Source organism: Anser brachyrhynchus, assembly GCF_964034855.1.
Source record: "Anser brachyrhynchus genome assembly, chromosome: 3".
Classification (NCBI taxonomy): Eukaryota; Metazoa; Chordata; class Aves; order Anseriformes; family Anatidae; genus Anser; species Anser brachyrhynchus.
Genome location: NC_137696.1, coordinates 104,384,059 through 104,404,179, shown reverse-complemented (window position 1 = coordinate 104,404,179; position 20,121 = coordinate 104,384,059). Strand labels below are relative to the sequence as shown.

Sequence of the window (20,121 nt, the reverse complement as noted above, 5' to 3'; positions counted from 1 at the left end):
TGTGTGTGAGCTTTGAGTAATTAGCAACGTGTTTATGCCGCGGGGACCTGGGTTTCCTGTAACGCCAGCTTAGCACAACTGCGTGTGAGCGGGGAATGAAAGCCTCTGGCTCCCATCTGCTTTCCAGGGAAGTAAGCTGAGGGGAGCTCACGTGTTTTGGGGTTTTGGGTTAGACTTTTTTTTTTCGTTCCAGCAAAGGAGACACTTTCCACCTGTGTGACTGTACAAGGAGCTAATTTGTGGGTACTGGTGGTGTGCCAGAAAAGTGTAAGAAGCACCGCCGGGGCACCTGTTTGTGGAGGGCCTTCCTCCACAACCGCCATCATGGCTGACCCCGTGCCGTGGCATGGAGGGTGCTCAGCTGTCGTGGTGACACCTTGTCGTGGTGACATCTTGGCAGGAACCAGAACAGGCCTCAGGGCTGCTCCTGCCTGCGCTGTGGAGGAGCTGGGGCCTGGAGTTTACACACAGGGAGAGGAGGAGGCCACGCACCGCCATCCTTTCCACGGGTGCAGCGCTGGGAAGGCAGGACCGAGGGAGCGGATCTGAGTTTGCTGAGTCCTGACGTGACGAGGTAGCTCCTGGATGATTGTTCCTGGATGTTTGTGTCTTGTCAAAGATGCCTTGAGTAAAAATGCTGTTACAGTATCTCTACAGCCTGACTTTATCCTTTAAAGCCACACTCAGCAGTTGGAAGTGATTGTGCAGGCTTTGAGCAGTGTGGAGGTCGGTGCTCAAGAAAATTCTGGAAGAAAATTGCACATACGCATGCCCAGAAGGACATACTTATGGAAATGGTCAGTCAGTGGCCTTGAAGTGTCAGTAAATAGTGGTTCCTGAAAGCCAGCTGTCCTCTTGTGCCCTTAGGTTCGTTTAAGTACTAATGCAGTACCTCAGAGGCTGCCGTTGCTTTTGCTTGCTCTTAGCGCAGCATGCTCCTGGGGATCTTGAATGGGCATTAGAAATTCCAAACGTGAAAGTTACTTGAATAATTTAAAAAGTTGTGCTTTTTAATTTTTTTTTTCAATGTGGAAACAGGTTTTCATGGCTTGACTGCCTATTATTTTTAAAGGAGTTGTTGCAGTGGTGTCTTCTGTATGAGTCCTCATTTCTTCTGCTGGTCCCAGGCCTGTTCTTGCCCTCTGGGCTGCCCCTTTCCACCCGGGTACCACCCCTCCTTACCCACAGAAAAAAGTGCTGTCTCCATCTCACCCAGAACTCCAGCTTCACCAGTCACCTTACTTGTCTCCATCCTTCCCTATCCAGCTATTTAGCAAGTTGCACGTGAGCCAGCTGGCTTTCTTCTTCACCTTTCTCCCTGTATAGGTGCTCGGGGACGAAAGCAAGAGAGAGGCACTCAGGCCAAGTACCATAGTGAAAGAATGTTTAAGTTCAGTTCTCTCTCCTGGTGCTGAAGAAGTCGCTGTCTCAAGTGGGAGATGTGAGCAGCTAGAAAATATTTTGTTGCTTTCTAGCTGTAGGAATGCGATCTAATCAGCACTGAAAAGCTGTGAGATTAATCAAGTGGTGACCGAGTCTTTTAACACCCTTTTAGAAGTTTCAGCTGAATATGAATCAGCTGCAGTTTTTCAAAGGTTTGAAGTTGGCCAAATTGGGAAAGTTCTGCAGGAGCAATTAAGGTTCTTCCTTTTACTTCCTAGCATTTTTCAGGACAGACGAGTATCGAGTCTCTGCTACAAAATTTCACCTGAAATAAAAACTGAACTTCTCTAGAGCCCATTTGTCTTGGAAGCTAGTCAGCATGATGTATCTGGGCCCAAATTGTTAGTTTTGCAAAAGTGATAATAATTTTAAAAACAGTTATTTTCTGTTACAAGACTCTGAAAAGAAACAGAGTTCGCAGCTCTACCTTTGTTAAGAAGAGATTATATTCATTATTATGTGCATTTTTTCTCTTTCTGAAGCTGTAATAGTAGTTCTGGCTTGAGGCTGGCTTTGAAAGAGACAGAAAAATAAGTATCTGCTTTCATCTATTCCTGCTTATATACTTACCCACATGGGGACTACAGTTTCTGGAATTGTTTTCAGGTTGGGGGAGAATAATTCTTTTTCCTTCTGGAGTCAAGATTTTTTTACATATATCCTGGAATCAAGATTTTTTTTATATATATCCTGGAATCAAGATTTTTTTTAATATATATATATTCCTGCAGAAAGTTAAATTTTGAGGCCTTTCATTATTTTCACGAAGATATTTTTACTTTTATTTATTTCAGTTACTTTAATGAAGAGCACTTTCCCAGTTAGAAAACAGCAAAGCACTAAAATCTGCACAGTTCCATTCCTTGTTTCTATGCGGTGTCTTGTAGACTTACATAAGGAACTGGGCAGACTCTGAATACTGAGAAGTAAGGGTTTGAAATAGCAAACATATCTTTCAGTTTAAAAGAGGGCTGAAGAGAACATCTCTGGAATGCATCAAGGTTAAATAATAAATACTTGAATTGTTTTGCCTGGCTGTTTGCTTTGATTTGTAAGCTTCACTTTAACATTTTATAATATCTAAATGTATTTGAGCTAGTAAATGATTTTAGCGAAAGCTTTTCCCTATTTCAGGATACTCAAGAATTTGTAGCAAGTTAAAGGATTCATGGAGTTCAGTTTGAAGGGAGACAACAGGTCTGTGTTGTCTTAAATATCTAGTAGCAATCCAAATTACATGAGTGGAAAAGAGAAATGTTTTCAGGTTGCACATCAGAATAAGGACAAGCAGCTCCTTCCAGTTTGCTTTAGCTTCAACTGCATTAATATTTTTTCACTAAATGACATTTTCCATCTGAAGCAATGTCTACTTTTCTTCATTACGGTCAGTGTAGTTGGTGATATGATAAAAGTGACTAAAATATTTATCATTTAGAAAAAAAGAAAATTTGACGTTCAGTGAATATGTGAGAGAGACTACAGACATTCCAGAGGCAAAATTGAGAGAGAAAAAAATAAAAAGTGCATTGGAAGAAAACTGCTTGCTAAAGGGAAAAAGGAAAAGTTGAAAAGAATATGAACATGAACATTTCCCTTCTGGCAACATGGATATTTACCATGTCCTGAAGTCTTTGGGCCGTTCTTTGTTGTGGACTTTTTCAAATGTAGTAGATACATTTCCTCGTTTTGTTCCATAGTTCTCTGCTAACCTTTATGTAAAAACAAAACAAAAATACCTACAACAGAATGCAATGACTACATTCCTGATTACGTAGAAGCCTTCTTTCAGTCTTCAAAGGCACTGTTAAAACCTTAAAACAGATATGTTCAAATGCAAGTATTTTTGATGGCGGTGTCTTCTATGTCCCGGGCTTCCAGGGTTATTGTCGCAGTGTCCCAGACTGCTGAATTGTTCCTGCTTAGGATTCTTATTTCTTCCTTTATTTTGCATGAAAAAAACCTCAGCTGACTTCTTTAAGATCATCTCTGATTTACGTGATTGCAAGGAAGGTCAGAGTTTTGTTTTTCTTTCTCCTTTATTTGCACTGTATTCAAAGTGTGTTTGCTTCACACACGTTCAAAGTGTAAGTGCTGATCTATTTTGTTTTAATTCTGTATTATCTTTAAAAGAAAATTATTAGTGAAGCTTCACTAGCCTCATCTCAGCTTTAAAATTAATGCCACTCTATTTATCTAACTATTTATGTGTGCTATTAAAACTATAAATAGTTTAAGGGAAATGAATGGGAAAGCAGATGGTGCCAAGAATGTTTCACAATTGGTAGAACAAAATAAAATTGTTTAAATTTGCTTATGTCCCAGCAGGTCTCTGTAAACGTAGCCTAAGTTAGCTTGTTTTTGAAGTCAGCTTAAGAAAAAGTAATTTCCCTGAATAACATACCACAGAAAAGTCATAAATTCATATGCTGTGCTAACAATTATGAGAGTATTTATTGCGTCTTCTAATTCAAAAATCACACTTTTACACTTACCCTGAAGGAAACTTTTTTATTTCAGATTTCTTCTTCTTTTTTTTTTTTTTTTTCCCATGTTTTAAAACTCCAAGTATAGATTTTAAGGAAGATCAGTAATTCCTCGCAGAATGGTATTGGCATAGGATGAAGAGGTTTAATCAGTTATTGTATTCTCATTGCTCTGGCTGGCACTTGTAAAGTTAAGAATGTGAGTAGTAGTGAAAAGGCAAATTGGATTTTTAGTAACCAATGTAATTATTCAAAGTAATTTCAGGCAGAGTCTGTAATGCCAAACGATTATAATTTAGGCCAAAAAATAATGAATTTTAAAGTGGTGTTAAAAAGTTGTCATCTTTGGACACCACTTACCACATTCCCCTCCCACCCCATATTTTTCTGCAGTCACAATTGCCTGGAAATCCACTTTCTGCTTTACACCTAAAGGATTGGAGGAACTGTAACTTTCTTCACAAGCATTACATTTTGCAAGATACATGTTGTTTTTTTCAGTAGTCAGATTCAGGTCAAGCTTAACTATGTTTTGTGTCTTCCTAATTTATTGTAGAACTTCCCAGGAGCAAAAATATGTTTTCCTGTGTGTGCTGTTTTGATGTAACACAAACAACCGTAGAAACAGTACATATTTTCAAAACTGTAGTTACTCAAAATGTCTTTTTTGTGTAACAGTCTGTATTTATCTGCGGCACTGAGCAGTTCTTCACTTGAAGCAAATAGAAATCACCCCCATCCTCTGTTTATTTTTGTTACTAAAACACGTTTCCATAAAATGAAACAGTATTCCCTGGAAATTAAAAGTTCAAAGCAGAATGCTTTTGCATATGAAACTGGCAGGATCACTAAGTTCAAAGAATTAACGTAACCTGCAGGATTAAACAAATGTGGAAGTGATGCAAAGCTGAAGTACAGTTTTAAAACTAGCTGGTGGAAGGTTATTTATCTCCAGTATGCCATCGCTAAAGGACGTGTGATCTGGAAAGGAGCTTTACTTCTTTCTTTTTTATGTCTTTTTTTCATCCTAACCCGCCACTGATACAGTTTGGGGGCTCTTTCCATCCTGTAGTGCCCTATTACAGAGTTCTGCACCTTGTTTATTCCCAGTGCAAAGTAAATGTAAACACGACACGGCAGCATTAACAAACATGACAGGAAAAAAAAATAAAAATCAGGTAGTACCTTTCAATTTATTTATTTTTTAATCTAAGTTGAGAAACTCAATTCTTCATTAGGTTTTCTGCCCTCAGTTGTAACGTATGAGTTGGTTGGGTTGTTGGGGGGGAGATGGAGAGGAAAATTGAAGGGAAATAGCGCATCAGTTGACCAGGGTTTGCTCCTGGCTCCTGAGTCATTCCTTTTGCTTTTAGTGTCTCAAATTACCTTTTTTTGCCAGTGGCAGTTTTTGTCTATCTCTGACAAATGACACTGTGCTGGATTTGTGTGCCTGGGGAATTGCATCAGTGTGAAAGTGCTGGAGCAGAGAATAACCAGGCATATGATACCTAAGCTACCTTTATAGGCCCTAAGGAAAAAAAAAAAAAATTGATCCAGAAGCTCCGTAACTAGCAGCCACAAAACTTCGTCTTGCTTCCTAGATGTTTGCCTGCATGGTGTGGGTATTTCATAAATTAAATGTATGTATTCTAGAGCTGACCTCTGGTGAGCAGGTGGGTTCCCTGCTCTTCCTTCAGCCCTGCTCAAGCACCACTCAGGTTTTGAGTGTGACCTAATCCTGTAGAAGTGAGCAGAGCAAGTTTAACCCTTGCTGGTTATCTCACCTTCCTTCTCCTCCCACTACACAAAATGCAGAAGAGCTTTTTTATGTGTTGGTAGGGTTTGCTGCTGATGCTCGCTTGTATAGAACAGCAAGAGGAGTGGCCCGTGGCAGCGTGTGCACACTTTAAGTTGTGATATTCTGGCTGTTACCAACTTCTGAGTGCCATCTACTTACTTGTCTGCCTAGTCTGGGTGACTAACCACTATTTCATGCGCTGGTAATCCCAAAAAAAACGCTCTACTTGGAAAATACAAACCTGTGAAATACTAAATTTGAACTACAGAGAGAAACTGGAAACCTTAAAAAACAAATCAAAAACCCACCGACAATAATAAAACCCTTTCCTTTCTTTTTCTCCCTTTCCTGTTGAGCAGCAAGCAGTACAAAGGCAGTCCAGGTGGATGCTGAATCAGGAAGAATTCTGTGGTTGTCTTTAAGTCGCTTGGAAGAGCTCAGTAGCGTTTTTTCATCTTTCAGAAGAAAAGTATTGCTAATGGCCAAAAGCAAATATGAAAAGCCTCAATCCAAAGGCATTCTGACAAAAGGGTTTTAAAAAGCATCAAAATTAAACTGAATGTCCTGCTGCCTCAGCCACAAACCGTGACCGTAAATGCAGGGAAACCCCTTTTTTGTTCCTTAATATTTTTGCAATTAGTTCACTTTCTCTCCTACAGAGAGACTGCATGAAAGATCTTGTTATTTGCGGCTGTGATAAAATATGCTGGCTCAGCCTGCCCGAAGAAACAGAAGCCTTGGCAAGAATGCTGATTACCATGACAATCCAAGCAGTCCTGCATGGCAGAACAGCTGATAAGCGTCCAGATTCAGGAGATCCAGCCATCCTTGCATGACTTTGTTTTTAATATCGTGTTACCTGAAGGAGGGGGAAAACCCTATGAACTTCATTTATCTGTTTATAAAATATTTGTGTATTTACGTTATTAAAATATATTTTTGTTTTTGTATTTCCTGTAACTATGTGCTTTTATTACATTTTAATGCATTGTTGAACTCCTGTCTAAGAATGGTTTTGGGGAGGAGCTTGGGAGGTTAGTTGGGCTGAAGAATTTCCACAGATGTTTCTGCACAGAGACCTCTGATAGCCAGTTTTCTTTCCAGATGGTAGTGGAGCAGCTGTGGCAGGTCTAGAGAGGGAGGGGTGGAGCCCTTTTGTGGAAACAGAAGGGTCCGGGGGGTTTGGGCTTCCTCCCTGCAGCTGCAGTGGCCACCCCTGCTCAGCAGAGCATCTCCAGCAGAAGCTTTGGATCCTGCCCTCAAGTTTCATGCGATGCAATTATGTGGTAAAAAGAGCAGTAGATAGATAATGCAGTGAGAAGTTTAAAATCCTCCTGGGTTCTTCATGCTCATGTGGATAAGAACGATAACACTGAGGGAAACTGCTCAGCTCTTCTTCTTGCTCCCCACCCCTGCATGGGTTACCAAGGGTGTGATGCAGGTTGCTCATAAGCAAAGACAAAAATAGCCCAAATGCTCCAGGTCCCAGCCACGTTAGGATGTACTTTATTTAAGCTGTTCATTTTTCAAAGGTAACCCCCCCCCCCCATTCCAAAATGTACCTCGATGACTGAAGTGTGTGGTAATGGGGTTAATAGATTTAAACCAATGACCTCGTGTAACTTACCGTCTCAGATTGGGGTAGGGAAAACAATCTGCTGCTCTTTAATGATGTGCGTGAAGAAAGTTACGGTCGCTGTCATTTTGATTCTGTTAAGAAAGAATAGGCATGGAAAATTGGAATTAGAAAGGAAAAGTGATTTGGTATAGAAGAGTCCCTGTCCAACTACATTCATTCGTGAACTTTTCTAGCTTAAAGAATCAGCTGCTTTAATGTTTTTGTAAATCTTGTTTGCTTTTGCCATAATGAGCTAGGACAAAAAGGTAGCTGTATTGTCAGTTTCTGTTGCTTTCTGGGCAATTTAGTTATATTAAAGGATTTGTTGTAAACTGCCGGAGGGTATCAACATGTTGAGAAATCTCTATTCTGTTCCAGTGACGTAACATTTTCGGGTGTCATTTTATGGGCTTCATTCATAAAGTAGAGCACCTGCCTAACATCTGACATCCATTATTAAAGAGCAAAAAAACAAAGCATGTCTTTCTGCATAGTTCTAGAGCAAGAGCCTAAAGCCACGGGTACAAATGATGAAGAGGAGGACGAGGGAGAACAGTTCGACTTCGACAGTGGAGATGAGATACCAGAAGCAGACAGGCAAGCCCTTGTGCCACCTCCTCCTGATCCTGGAAGTAACGCAGAGCACCAAGAGGCTAATGGCACCGGTAAGTCACCCCGATGGGCTCTGCCTCCCTTAGGCTAAGTAAAGAGGCAAGACTGATGATGGAATAAAAATACTTGTAAAAAAGAGAGATCCATAGAATAGCTGTGCAAATGTTTTGATTATTCGTGCTAGCTGGACTTGTGGTAGATTTGACAAGGCAAGTTGTCAAATCACACATCACAAATCACATTGTCACACGCAGTTTCTCTCAGGTTTCCCATCCACATCCAACGTAAAGCAACGTGCCAGTCTCAGTCCTAGTGCCATGCTACAGGAAAACTTTTACTCCCTTGCAGCTGTAATAGCATGAAGATGGCTCGAGATAACCTGCCTTCACAGCTAAGCTTGCTGGTTGCTGATCTTATGATGTGCATAAAAAAAAAAAAAGTCAGAATGTAAAAATCTTGTTCATAACAGGAGTCTTATTTTATTAGACATTAAAATATTTTTACAATGCTTGCAGATGTTCCCAGTGCTGAGGTATGTTCTGGAAATCGCTGTATTCTACTCAAATTGACAACAGCTGATTTTGCTGACTTTGATCCAGTTTCCTTTTGTAAACAGTCATTGTGCTCATGGCAATGAGAGACAAATAACTTGTCAGGTGACTGAGCAGATTGACAACCTGGAACTTAAAACATGGCTTTTCCCTGAAAAATTCTTGTTTGCTCATCCTTTTGTGAAGACATGCTTACAGCTTGAAAACTTCTGATCGCTTGGGATCCAATTCTGTAGCTTGCTTCAGAGTAGCCTTTGGTTATGTTGTGCCCCAGCTTGTCTCTAGAGATACCAGGAAGTTTGTGTATCAGAAAATAATTTATTTTCAAGGAGCAAAAAATGAAAAGTTATTTTCTTTCCCCTTTCCTTATCAGAGCATTTTCAGGACAGCTCTCTGAAGAGCATACCTCCAGTGAGCTTTTTCTTTGCTCATGGCTATTCCTAAAATGTTTCTTTTATTTGTGTATATAAGACACAAATTCCTCTAAAATATGACTTGCAACTTGAGGGCTTAAGATGGTTTTTAGCTGTGTGCTTATGGCAAGCAAGAGGGGACCCTGGCCACTTGTCAGAATCCTTCTTATCCCATATTTAGGATCAAGTTATTGTTTTTCTATAGGCATCCTTGTAACCCAGTTGTTTTGCTGCCGTTGCATTCTTGATCTGTAAAATGTGGAGGAGAGCATTACTGTGTGGGAATTTTGTGTCATAGACTGTAAGCAGATTGTATAGTGAGGATCACATAAATGTTTAGGATATTTGCAAAGAGCAATGTTAAGCAGCTTGAACAGGTATAAAAAATAAAACTTCGATTATTTTTTTTTAACTAAAGGGGCTGATACCTTAGAAAGAAATGGGGAACTACGAGCATCAGAACCTGCTGTGGAAGGCATTCCAACAAAAGTAAATCCCTACTCAGTCATAAATATTTCCCCAATGCAAGAAAAGGATCCATCCTCCTCCCCAGAACCAACTCCTCAAGATGAACCTCCAAGTCCGAATGTGTCCGGTGGCTATTCTGTCCCCGTGCCCTGTGGCTATGCTGTGCCATCCAATTTACCTTTGATACTGCCAGCATACTCCAGCCCTGTTATAATACGCAGTGTTTCCGTAGATGAAGAAGGTACTGTATTTACGCAGCTTATTTTGTTTGATGGGGAATCCTTGTTTAACTTCAGATACCTGTGCTGCTTTGTAAATGCTTATGTACCACTCAGCCTTGACATCTCTGGGGGATTTGGTGTCAGAATAACAGCTCTGTTGTGGGGTGGGAACTAAAATTTTGCTGAACTTAAAAGCATCGGTTTATTAAAACAAACAAAAAGACAGGGAAAAAGAAAACATTTTAATGGGACTCTGCCATATTAGGATTGAGATAGTTAAATTAAGATGTCTAAGAAAAAAACTAATATACGCAGCCAGTTCTTTTCCAGCCTTTTAAGTCCATGATGGTTGACCTTTAGTTTGCTGGCACCGTATCACAACATAAAGCACAAGTCAGGACTCCTGTCTTATCTTGCCATTAAAAATGATTAATGTTAATTCCCCCTTAATGTCATGAAATAATTTCCAGAGTAATAATTCAGTGCTCAGGCCAAGTGATTTCTTTGCAAACCCTTATTGTGCTTGATCTAGGTCCTGGCAGAGTTCCTGTCCCTTTTACCTTTTCTATATGCACTTCTGTTTGTTTTGTTTTGTTTTGTTTTGTTGTAAACCTTGTGAATTTAAAATTGCTGTGGGATTTTTTCCTTGATAATTTGGTGAATTCTCTTTGTCCTTTAGCATGATTGTAAGATGGAAGAGGAAACTGGAAAGGGGAATAACTATGGATTATTACAGAAACAGGAACAGTCCCCCTATTTTGTAACCAGAATTGCCAAAGTTGACAGCTTAATGTCAAGAGAGCAGAAAGCTTTCCATATCCTGTCTTTTTTTTTTTTTTTTAATTTGTTTTGCTTTGAATACACTACTCTTTAGCTAGGAGGCAATTCTACTGTAATTCTATCTACTATATGTTTTTTGCAGCCTTTGCTATCTACTTCCATTTGGCATATAGGAGAGTAAAAGCAAAATTTTTGTTGTTATTGCCTGAAGAGGAATATATGATTGAGAGATTAGAATTATATACATCAGATATTGTAACTTCATTTTAGTAGCTCTTATACCAAATTGCTGCATGTGTGAATTCTTTCAGCTGCAAAAATAGAAAAGGTAGTGTGGAGAAACTCGTACTTTTTTTAGACGTACTTAAGAATAAAAGCATTGTGTGGAAGTAGATTATTTATTAACAATATTAGTAAAATCAGCTTCTTATACTAAAGTGTACCATTTGAACCTCACTGACATTATTCCAAGCATTTTATTGATTATATGTTTTTTTTTTTCTACTTCGCAGGTATGCAGTCAGCAACTGAAGAATGTCATTGTAATTCTTTAAACTCAGAGGAACCCCAAAATAGGTGATTGCCAGTTCAGCATGTTTTAATGATCTGTAAAACCTCAATTTCTGAGAAAACTTGCATTTGATAAATCAAATAGTTCATTTTTCATGTCTGATGCTTCCGTGTTTTGTTATTTTCATCTTCTTAAATCCATAGCTCTGCTTGTTTACCAAAATCTGCACTGATTGGGGTCTAATATGTATAACCATGTGTGACATTTTTGAAGGAATAAGATATAATTTTTGTAGAGTCATAAAAACTGCCACAGAGTTGTGGAGATCTTGTAGCCTGCTTCTCTCAGAAGGACCACTGCCAACATGAGATCAGACCAGCCATGGCACGGTAGCTGTGAAAACCTCCAACGATGGAGGCGCGGCAGCTTTCCAATGCAATGTCTTTCTTGCTGCACTACCCTTTACATATTCTTCTTTTTTCCTTAATATCCAAAGCAAATGTTGCAATATGTTGACCATTCCCCACTTCTAAGTCATCTGATACTGCACACACAAAAAAAGTTCGGCTCCATCACCTCTGTAGCTCTCTTTAAGATTGTCGTAGCCGAGGCTGAATCACTCTTCTCACCTGGCTAAGTAAGCTCCCTGTCTTCAACCTCTTTCTTGCAGGGCATGAGCTTTGGTCCCAGACCACTTTGGTAGCCCTGTGCTATACTCCAGTCAATTTCCCCACATCTCTCTAGAAGAGAGGTGTGCCAAAACTGGATGGGCTGCTGCAGGTTCAGCCTCACCTGTGGCAGCCAGAGGGAGGATAACAGCCTCCCCCAGCCCAATGGCTGCATACCTCTTCATATTTTTACTCTTATTTACAGTGGAAATGCTATCTGAGAGTTTTGTGTTCTAGTAAAATAAAAACAAAAGCATTTCTTGAGGTTGGAAGGGGAAGTGTTTTCAATTTATTGACTAAAACTGTCAGATAGAATAGATTATTAAATCCTAATTACATACTAAAGCAGTGTTTTTGAGTAAGTAGCAACCTAAAAGTGAGAACTGGAAGGCAGTGAGATGTTTTTATTTATTGACTTGGTTTCATGGTTGTTTAAAAGTATTGTCTTGTAGTTTTTAATGATTTTATGCCCTCCCTGCCCCCCCCCCCTTTTTTTTTCCCCTCAAGTGAAGATAACCAGGTCAAGAGAGAGGATGATGCTCTGGCAAAGTGGGTTGCAGATCCTGCAAACACTGCATGGATGGAAAGTAAGTAGCAGTGAGTTCAGAGCTAAACTGTAGAAGAAGGTCAGTTTTAAGTTGTGATAAACAGTGTATGTAATGTGTACGCACATGTATGTTTTACGGGAATGTCTGTGGTCACTTTTATTGTGGTTTTTCAGGCATGTTCTGGAGCCCAGTTGTACCCAGTTAAAATATTCAGTAGCATAACAAAATGTTGTATTTTAAAACAAAGTTAACATACACTTTTACATGATTCTGTGTTTTCCTTTAGAAAGTGGTGAACTATTTCATATCCTCCAAAAAGCACTTCATGGAAAAGGAACCAAAATTCTTTGTTGCTCCTGTTCAGATTTTGGGTGATTGCTCATGTCTTTTTTGTTTTGTTTTTCTTGTAGACCCAGATGAAGTAATTTATGATGATGTACCAAGAGAAAATTCAGACTCTGAACCAGGTTTGAAGTCTTTGTAATACAGACCATGCATATTTTAGTTTAAGTTGAAAGCAATGTCATATGGCCTGTGTGCATGTGTAATGAATAGATACGTTAACTAAGTTCCATGTAAACAGAATTAGAACTCTGACAGTAATCAATAGGTCTTACAAAGTTCAAAATTAAAACTAACTTTTAACACGGTCTTGTCTCATCAGGTCTCCTACACCACTCTGCCCATAAGCTGAATTCTGCTTTGTTTTATAGATACTCTGGGAAATCCCTAAGTGGTTGTGTTCTGTATATTAGAGAATTACAGTTGTGGGTGTTGTAGCTGTAGTGACCTAAACAAAGCAAAGTAGGTAGGGAAGGAGTGTTTTAAAGAGTTATCTAGTACAATGCAGCATTATCACAGTTGCACAGAGAACTGCTCTGTTCTTGGAAGTACCCCTTCACATAAAAATGCCTGTTAGATGGAAACATGTTCAGCTCACTGAACGTCACTTGAAGAGGAGGTTCAGGGCAGCTATTCACCTTTCTGGCTTTGACTCTCCAGAAATGTTTTTTCTTCAGCTTTGGAGTGGTCTAGCTCCTTATTGTGCAACAGTGTTTGGAAGAGGCAGAATAAATCTTAAAGTAGTAGCTGAAGCCTAGATTTTACCTTTACTGGGTAGGAATAGTGGAGTTAGGGGGTCAAGAAGGCTGTTTAAACAAGTTTTTGGTCAGCTTTGTTGGGTGGTTTTTGTTCGCAGTGTCTGTGCTTAAGGCTTCGTTGCTGCTAACAAACTGTTTGAATGGATCTGCTTATTGGAAACTCTACATCTACTTGTCATGGATCTTAGGGTACAGGCATTTATTTGATTCTGAAGTTAGCTATAACCATGTTAATGGTTCAAGAAAACACTTGGGACTTCTGGTGTGAAGCACAAAATTGTCTTTAAAGCCTTAACTTACTCATTTCTTGCCCTTAGTGCTATCCAGGCAAGACGTTTCGCAAACTTTATTACTAACATTCATTTTGTTTATTATTTCAATGTATTATGTTGCATTTAATGGCATGAATACTTTTAGTACCAGAAAGTCCCATAGTGGACTATGCCACTCTGGGCAGAGATGTGTTTGCGCTGTGATTGCTTGGTCTGGAAGCACATAGACCGAGGCCAGAGGCTGACCTGAGGGGATGTTCGTGTCATGGATGCTCTGCTGAAGACCTCTGTCAGAATTTTCAGCTTATCCCAGAAACTAATAACTAAAATTTTGACATTCTATTTGTCCCCGGAGTTACTGAAAGTTTCTGAGAAAACAGGTAGCAGGGGAAATTTCATCTTTGTACGTTCATGATCTTTATGTTTATTGCTGATATATTTTGACAGGCAGACATTCCTGTTTCAAGAAAAAAAAATAAATCTATCTGAGCTCAGTTTACATTAGTATGTAAACAAGATACATCCACTAAATCACTGGGTATAGTGTGTCCCAATAATTGCATTGCAAAATTTTGGCCTGGTTAAGTCTTGAATTATTTTGATTTACTATGATAATTCTTTTAAATTATTCATTGTGCTAGTTTACCACTAAGATGTGGTCCTTCAGGCAGTCTATTTTAAAGACAATCTTGATATACATGGAGACAAAAAAAAAATACATTTTTATTATTCCAAATGAGAGGAGATTCTTTCGTGGTAATTCAAAATAGTTTAACTAATGCTAATATTGGAAGATTTTTATTGGTCAAAATGTATTTTTTTAAAATCATAAAATCCTAGGATCAGCCAGATGTGTAGAATATGTCAGCTTTTCTTTCAAGTATATATTTTTTCTCAATTTAAGTAAAACTTTAATCTTAAAATAAAAGCATGGCTTTTGTTTACTGAATTTAATGTGAGACAGTTTTAAATGCTAAGTTATAACCTCTGACAATAGGGATTCCTGGCAGAACTGTCCATACTTTTCTACTTGTATTAACAAAGGATTCTGCATGTAGGGTGCAGTAGGGTGCATGCATGGTTGTTTCCTGAAAAATATTTGGCAATAAAAATTTTCCATTTTGTTTTGAGGTACTACATGTCTGTGACAACTAAAACAGCAGCTGAGGTAACGATGGAAAGCTTAAAGTTTAAAAAAAAAAAAAAAAAAGTTGCCCAAGAAATGTGATTATTTGTAGTATTTTTTTCAGTAACTATTTTGGAAACATTTTTCCAGTGACTTTAACGGGTGGTACTTCGGTCAACCTCTGAAATAATAGCTTCCTAGATCTTGAGAAGGTTAATATTTCAAGCTCTTAGACTTGATGGACAAGGTAAGACAGGAGAGAATCCTAGTCACGGCAGGAGTGCCGTTGTAGCTGCAAGAATGATGAGTCATAAAATACCAGAGTTTTGTAATGTATTTTTTGCTACTTTGGTCTGTTCTGCTTGAAATAGTGACATTTTCATTTGATTCTCAGAGTGTTTTAGCTTTTGTTTTTTTGATCATGAAAAATTCTTAGCAAGCTTGGAAGTTTACTGCTCAGTGCAGACATCTTCACAGCTACAGTTTGAGCTTCCATTGAATTTCTTCTAAAAAATATTGTGACATTTGGACAGAACAGCATAATTTGAGCATGGCATGTTTCTAAAGGTATCATGGTATGTACCCAGAACACCAGTCATGTGTCCTGTTCTAGTAATCTGTTACAGCAAATTGCCAACAAATTGCCATTTTGGATGTTTTGAATTTGGGTTGCTTTAAACATGTTAAAAAGTGCGCATACAAAAGTCTGCATAATTCCTTATGGTACATCTGAAAAAGGTTTTTGTTGTTTAAACAAAAAGGTATTTCAATGTAGCTTTCTTTTATTTTGGTTTAATTCTTACAGAAGAAATGATTTATGATGATGTTGAAAATGGTGATGATGGTGGAAACAGCTCGCTGGAATATGGGTGGAGTTCAAGTGAGTTTGAAAGCTATGAAGAACAAAGTGATTCTGAGTGTAAGAATGGAATGCCCAGCTCCTTTTTGCGAGGCAACCACAAAAGACATGTATGTATCCTGCAGTGCTGCTGTCATTGAGGTTATCCTGATTTTCAACACCTGCCTTTCTCACTTCTTCTGTATTTCCCTTCTTCTCAATCCATTTTCAAATACCAACATCTTTTTAAAGGAGACAGAAATCTGTCTCCTTTAAAGAGACTGTCGTTAAAAATAGGATGAATTTTCTTTGTGGGCAGTTCCTCACAGTTTCGGTTTTGCAGCTACTATATTAGTGTAAGTGGTAAATGTGTATGGAAAATAATGTGAAGAAGAAATGGGATAAGTCTGACAAAACTTGAAGTTTTGGGATCCTTTGGGCACTCAAAAGTCATAAAACTGTGCTAGTGTTCCCTACCTTTTTGTCTTAGGTCACTTTGGTTCTGTTTTCATTCACTTTGGTTGTTTGAAGGTGTGAAAATATTTTTGTGTGTGTGTGAAAGAGAAGTTTGTACCATTTATTAAGGGGAGAAGAAAGGTGGTGTGGTTAAAATGCTGTGTCTGTGACATCTCTGGTCCATGCCACAGGAGCCAGGAAGACACTGACAACATGGGTATGTGCCCTCCCTGCATCTTTTTGACTGCATGTCGGGAGGAGACCTGGACTCCTGTGCTGTCTCCTTCAGCTACCCTCCTTTTGCCCTCATGCCCTTTCTGTGAGAAGAAAGTCTTGTGTGGGAGCTGGGGCAGCCGTCCCGCTGCCAGTTCCCTGCTCTGAGGGCTTGGAGGATGCAGGCACGGTGCAGAGACTGGGCACAGCTTGTTTGAGAAGGGGGACGGGGTTTGGTGCCTGGAATCACTGCAAAAACCTCAGGGCTTCCTGGGCATGTGCTAACCAGTAAGAGATGCTGTAAGCTACTTCGTAATTGAGTATAGTCAGCATGCAAAATGCTCCAGTGGCAGTAGGATGTAGGGAGGCTGCCATGGCTGGGGTAGCACAGCAGTAGGAAGAGGAAAAACCAAAGGCTGGGGACTGAACCTGCCCATTCTGCTTGTTTTCTCATTAACGTAGGTGTGCTTGCTTTCTTTAGCTGCCTTCTGCTTTTGGCTCTACATATTTTTTATCCTGATTTAAATACTACTACTACCACCTCATTTTACACCGTTCTTCCAGGGACTGCGGCCCCAAGTACACTTGCACTTTCAAAAAGAAAATGTACAAGAACATTAGGGAACTTGCTCAGCACTTGTTCTTCCATGGCACCCTTATTTTGATTTTGCAGGCTTCTTATCTTAATGAAAACAAAAGCCTCACTGTCTTTGTCTCCCTTCGGTACCCCTTACCTGCTTTCCCGTGACCTCCATCCTTGCTGCGTGCCCTTTGGAAATCAGGGAGTGAGCAATTAGCTGGAAAACTTGATCCCACTCAAATCAGCACTTTGTAAGCTGAGTGCTGATGTTGTGCGTTTCAGTGGTTTTTTTTTTTTTTTTGGTTTTGTTTTTTGACCTGACTAGAAAGAACAAGTTTAAGCTATTGCAGCAGTTTCTTTCTGGGGAGGTGTTGGACTAGCCTGAAGAAAACTGAGTTTGGTTTTTGAATACCTTTGGAAGAGACTGAGAATTACTTTGCACTTGAGCTTGTAAGTCTTAGCATGGCTGTTGGTTTGTTCTTCTGAGGATAGGGGTGAGGAGCCTAGGAATAAATTTGCTGGTGGATGGAGAAGTTGGAGAGACCACCCACACCTGTATGGGTGTACTGGGAGCTGGAGAAGTCAGGAAGCTAGAGAAGGGGTTTGGAGGAGGATGAGGAAAGACTGAAACTTTAGGATTGTTAAGATAAACAACCAAGCCCTTGCATCAGCATTTCAGTAGTAGGCAGAAACCACTCCCCTTTATACCTGTTCCCTTTATCCATTCCTTTGACTAACTCTCACTTCTCCTCAGGTCTTGTGATGGATGTTAGCAGTGTTTTCCCAGCATGTCTCCTTGTAAAGTCTTTTAGAGCCTGTGAGGGACTTGTCTTACTATTTTTTTCTGTTGGTTGAAAAGCATGGAAAGGTTGGAGGCATGATTTTAATTGTAAGTGGTGGTATGACTTCCCTCAAAGTCACTTTTATTATAAGTTTTGAATTGTTATCTTAAATTTTATTTTTTAAGAATAGAAAATGTTTGTACTATCAAATATTTCTCAGCTGTGAACTAGATTCTGTTCTTAATTACACTGCTGTAATGCCAGAATCATCGTGTTGGAGGTAATTGCATCCTGACCCAGCCTAGCAGAGCTAAATGCTGGACCTGCCCCTTTGTTTTCAGCTCAGCCGGCCTTCTCTTTCCTGATGCTTTGATTGTGTGCCAGATAATTCTGTTGACATCAAGCTGAGGGTTTTTCCATTGGGCTTCTTTTCTGTTATAAGGCACACAAAATATTTTTTTCTGATTGAATTTTTGCTGCTTTTATCTTGCTTTCTCAAAATGTTTAGTGAGGATTAATTAGTACTCCAGGGTATTTCTCCATGAGAACTTCCTTACCTTGCAAGTGCTTGTACTGATGTACAAGGTGCTTATGCCTGCAGTCATTCAATGAGGCTGTGACAGTGCAAAGATGCATGCTTCCCAACTCCCACACATGTGGGAACTACAAGCCTGTGCATCCTCCCTTCTTATTTGCTCCTTACCCAACTTGCTAGTACAGTAGATCTCCATTTTCTCAGGTGCCACCAACTTCTGCAGCTCCTTCAGCCCTTGAGAATTCCTCTGATTTGCTGTTTTGAGAGAGCCAGAAATGTACTGGCAAGGGGTGCTCCTCTGAATGATGAGCTTGAAACTGATGTGTCATTTCCAAACGGTTTGTAAGAGATGCGCACGGTATAAATAATATGCAGTTAGCTTAGACTAAGTGACTTTGTCCCTCTCTTTACATAGCTGCCAGCACAGCGCAAAGGTGCCTGGCCGACTTCTGGTAAGTCCAGCGATCTGCAGCAGTAGCGGTCCACTCGTCGGGCTGGAGCTTCCCTGAACGAACGTTTTCTCAGTTATCTGTGTGTCAGGAGGCAGACTGGGCAACATGCATGATGTATTTGAGTACTTTAGCATAACATTTGCACTACAGGCTTTTTGAAAAGATTGTGTCTTTTTATGCACTGTAGCTTTCTCATGACCTAACGCGTTTAAAGGAGCATTATGAAAAAAAGATGAAAGATTTGATGGCAAACACTGTGGGAGCAGTAGAGATTCAGCAACTAAAGCAAAAACATGAGCTGAAGGTAGTGTAGTTAATTTTTGTAATTAGCTATTTTTAAATGATTGCTTTTCCATCACAGACAATATTGTCTTTTAATAATGGCTTGAAAAAGTGGACAATAATTTGTTTAAAATAGTTCTAAATGTGCTGGATTGCTATGTAGTTTGTCTTAAAAGTGCTTTGTCAAGGACTTTTTCTCATGTTTATTTGTAAATTGTAACAGTTTCAGAAGATCAGGTAGGGCATTGGCCTGCCCTTATCCCAGAGTCTGAGCGAGGAGTGAGCCCTGGTGCCTTTGTGAAACCCCAGTGAGCTCCACAGGGCGAGCATGACCCTGGCGCTCTGTCCGTGTCGGATCAAATTGTAGGACAGAGAATCTCGCTGCTGGCCATTCTGAATGGAGCCAGCATGAAAAGGCTGTTTTTTTGCTAAAAACTTCAGCTCAGACAGAAAAAAGCTGCCTGAGTGCAGCAAGACAGCTTTGTTTGTATTCTAGTGCAACTGATGATGTCAGCACGGTTCTGGCAGTAGTGGGTTTTTATTTTTATTTTTTTTTCTTTTTTGCCTTGGCAGCATTTAGGAAAGGAAGGGTACAAAGCAGTTTTTAATGAACATATTCTAGCAAAGCAGCACTACTTTTTTTCATTAAACTTTTTTGCTGTAGTATTGTACTACAAAATATACTTAATTAGATCAACTTACTGATTTCTTCAATTACTGAAATTATTAGTTGTAACATTTTCTGCAAAACACAGTGTTTATTTAAGAATATAGTTAATACAGAACCGAATTTTTAGGTCAGAAATACTTCGGCAGAGTTAGTAGAAGATGAATAAGAACCCTTACCATTAATGATAAGTTTTCAGTGTTTATATATTGTAAAGTCAAGCTTTTGAGACTATTCTAAGTTCAGATGTTTGAAGCAGAAGGGTTCTTAAAGCATTCCTGTTATATTGGGCGTGCATATGAGGTTGTCAGAAAGTGAGACCCTTTCTCAAGGTTTGATTTGATTAGGAAGTACAGATGCTCAGATCTGTGGTTTGAGGGATTTGTGTACTTACTATAGCTATTTCTTTGACTTTGGGCTGTATTTATAGCCTAAACCACTTGACAACATTCTTTTAAGAGATATTTGGATCAAAAGCATTCTGCATGTTACGCTCAAGTCAGTTGCTATTATTCGCTGAACATGTAGACTGTATTTTTTATCTTACAGATGCAAAAGCTCATGAGAGCTGCTAGAGAAGGTACCAAAGATGGACTTGAAAAAACAAAAGCAGCTGTGAAAAAGGGTCGTTCTTTCATTAGAACTAAGTCTTTTATTTCCCAAGGTATGTGTGTCGGTTATACTGTGCTAATGTTGTTTTTTTC

At 39.4% G+C, this 20,121-nt stretch overlaps 1 protein-coding gene across 10 annotated transcripts in view; it reads left to right on the top strand.

Moving 5' to 3' along the window:
- The window catches only part of ARHGEF10 (Rho guanine nucleotide exchange factor 10), a 121,176-nt gene that overhangs the window by 23,944 nt on the left and 77,111 nt on the right, over positions 1-20,121 (top strand). For 7 of the 10 annotated variants that reach the window (XM_080587746.1, XM_080587741.1, XM_080587743.1 and 4 more), the window contains 8 exons: positions 7,837-8,007; positions 9,337-9,627; positions 10,900-10,963; positions 12,074-12,153; positions 12,525-12,581; positions 15,418-15,581; positions 18,656-18,772; positions 19,967-20,081. In XM_080587746.1, coding sequence (XP_080443872.1) covers positions 7,837-8,007; positions 9,337-9,627; positions 10,900-10,963; positions 12,074-12,153; positions 12,525-12,581; positions 15,418-15,581; positions 18,656-18,772; positions 19,967-20,081 — 1,059 coding nt within the window. Of the gene's footprint in view, positions 1-7,836; positions 8,008-9,336; positions 9,628-10,899; positions 10,964-12,073; positions 12,154-12,524; positions 12,582-15,417; positions 15,582-18,431; positions 18,469-18,655; positions 18,773-19,966; positions 20,082-20,121 lie in introns of those variants that run through there. The other 3 variants (XM_080587748.1, XM_080587747.1, XM_080587742.1) reach the window with 2 other exon arrangements.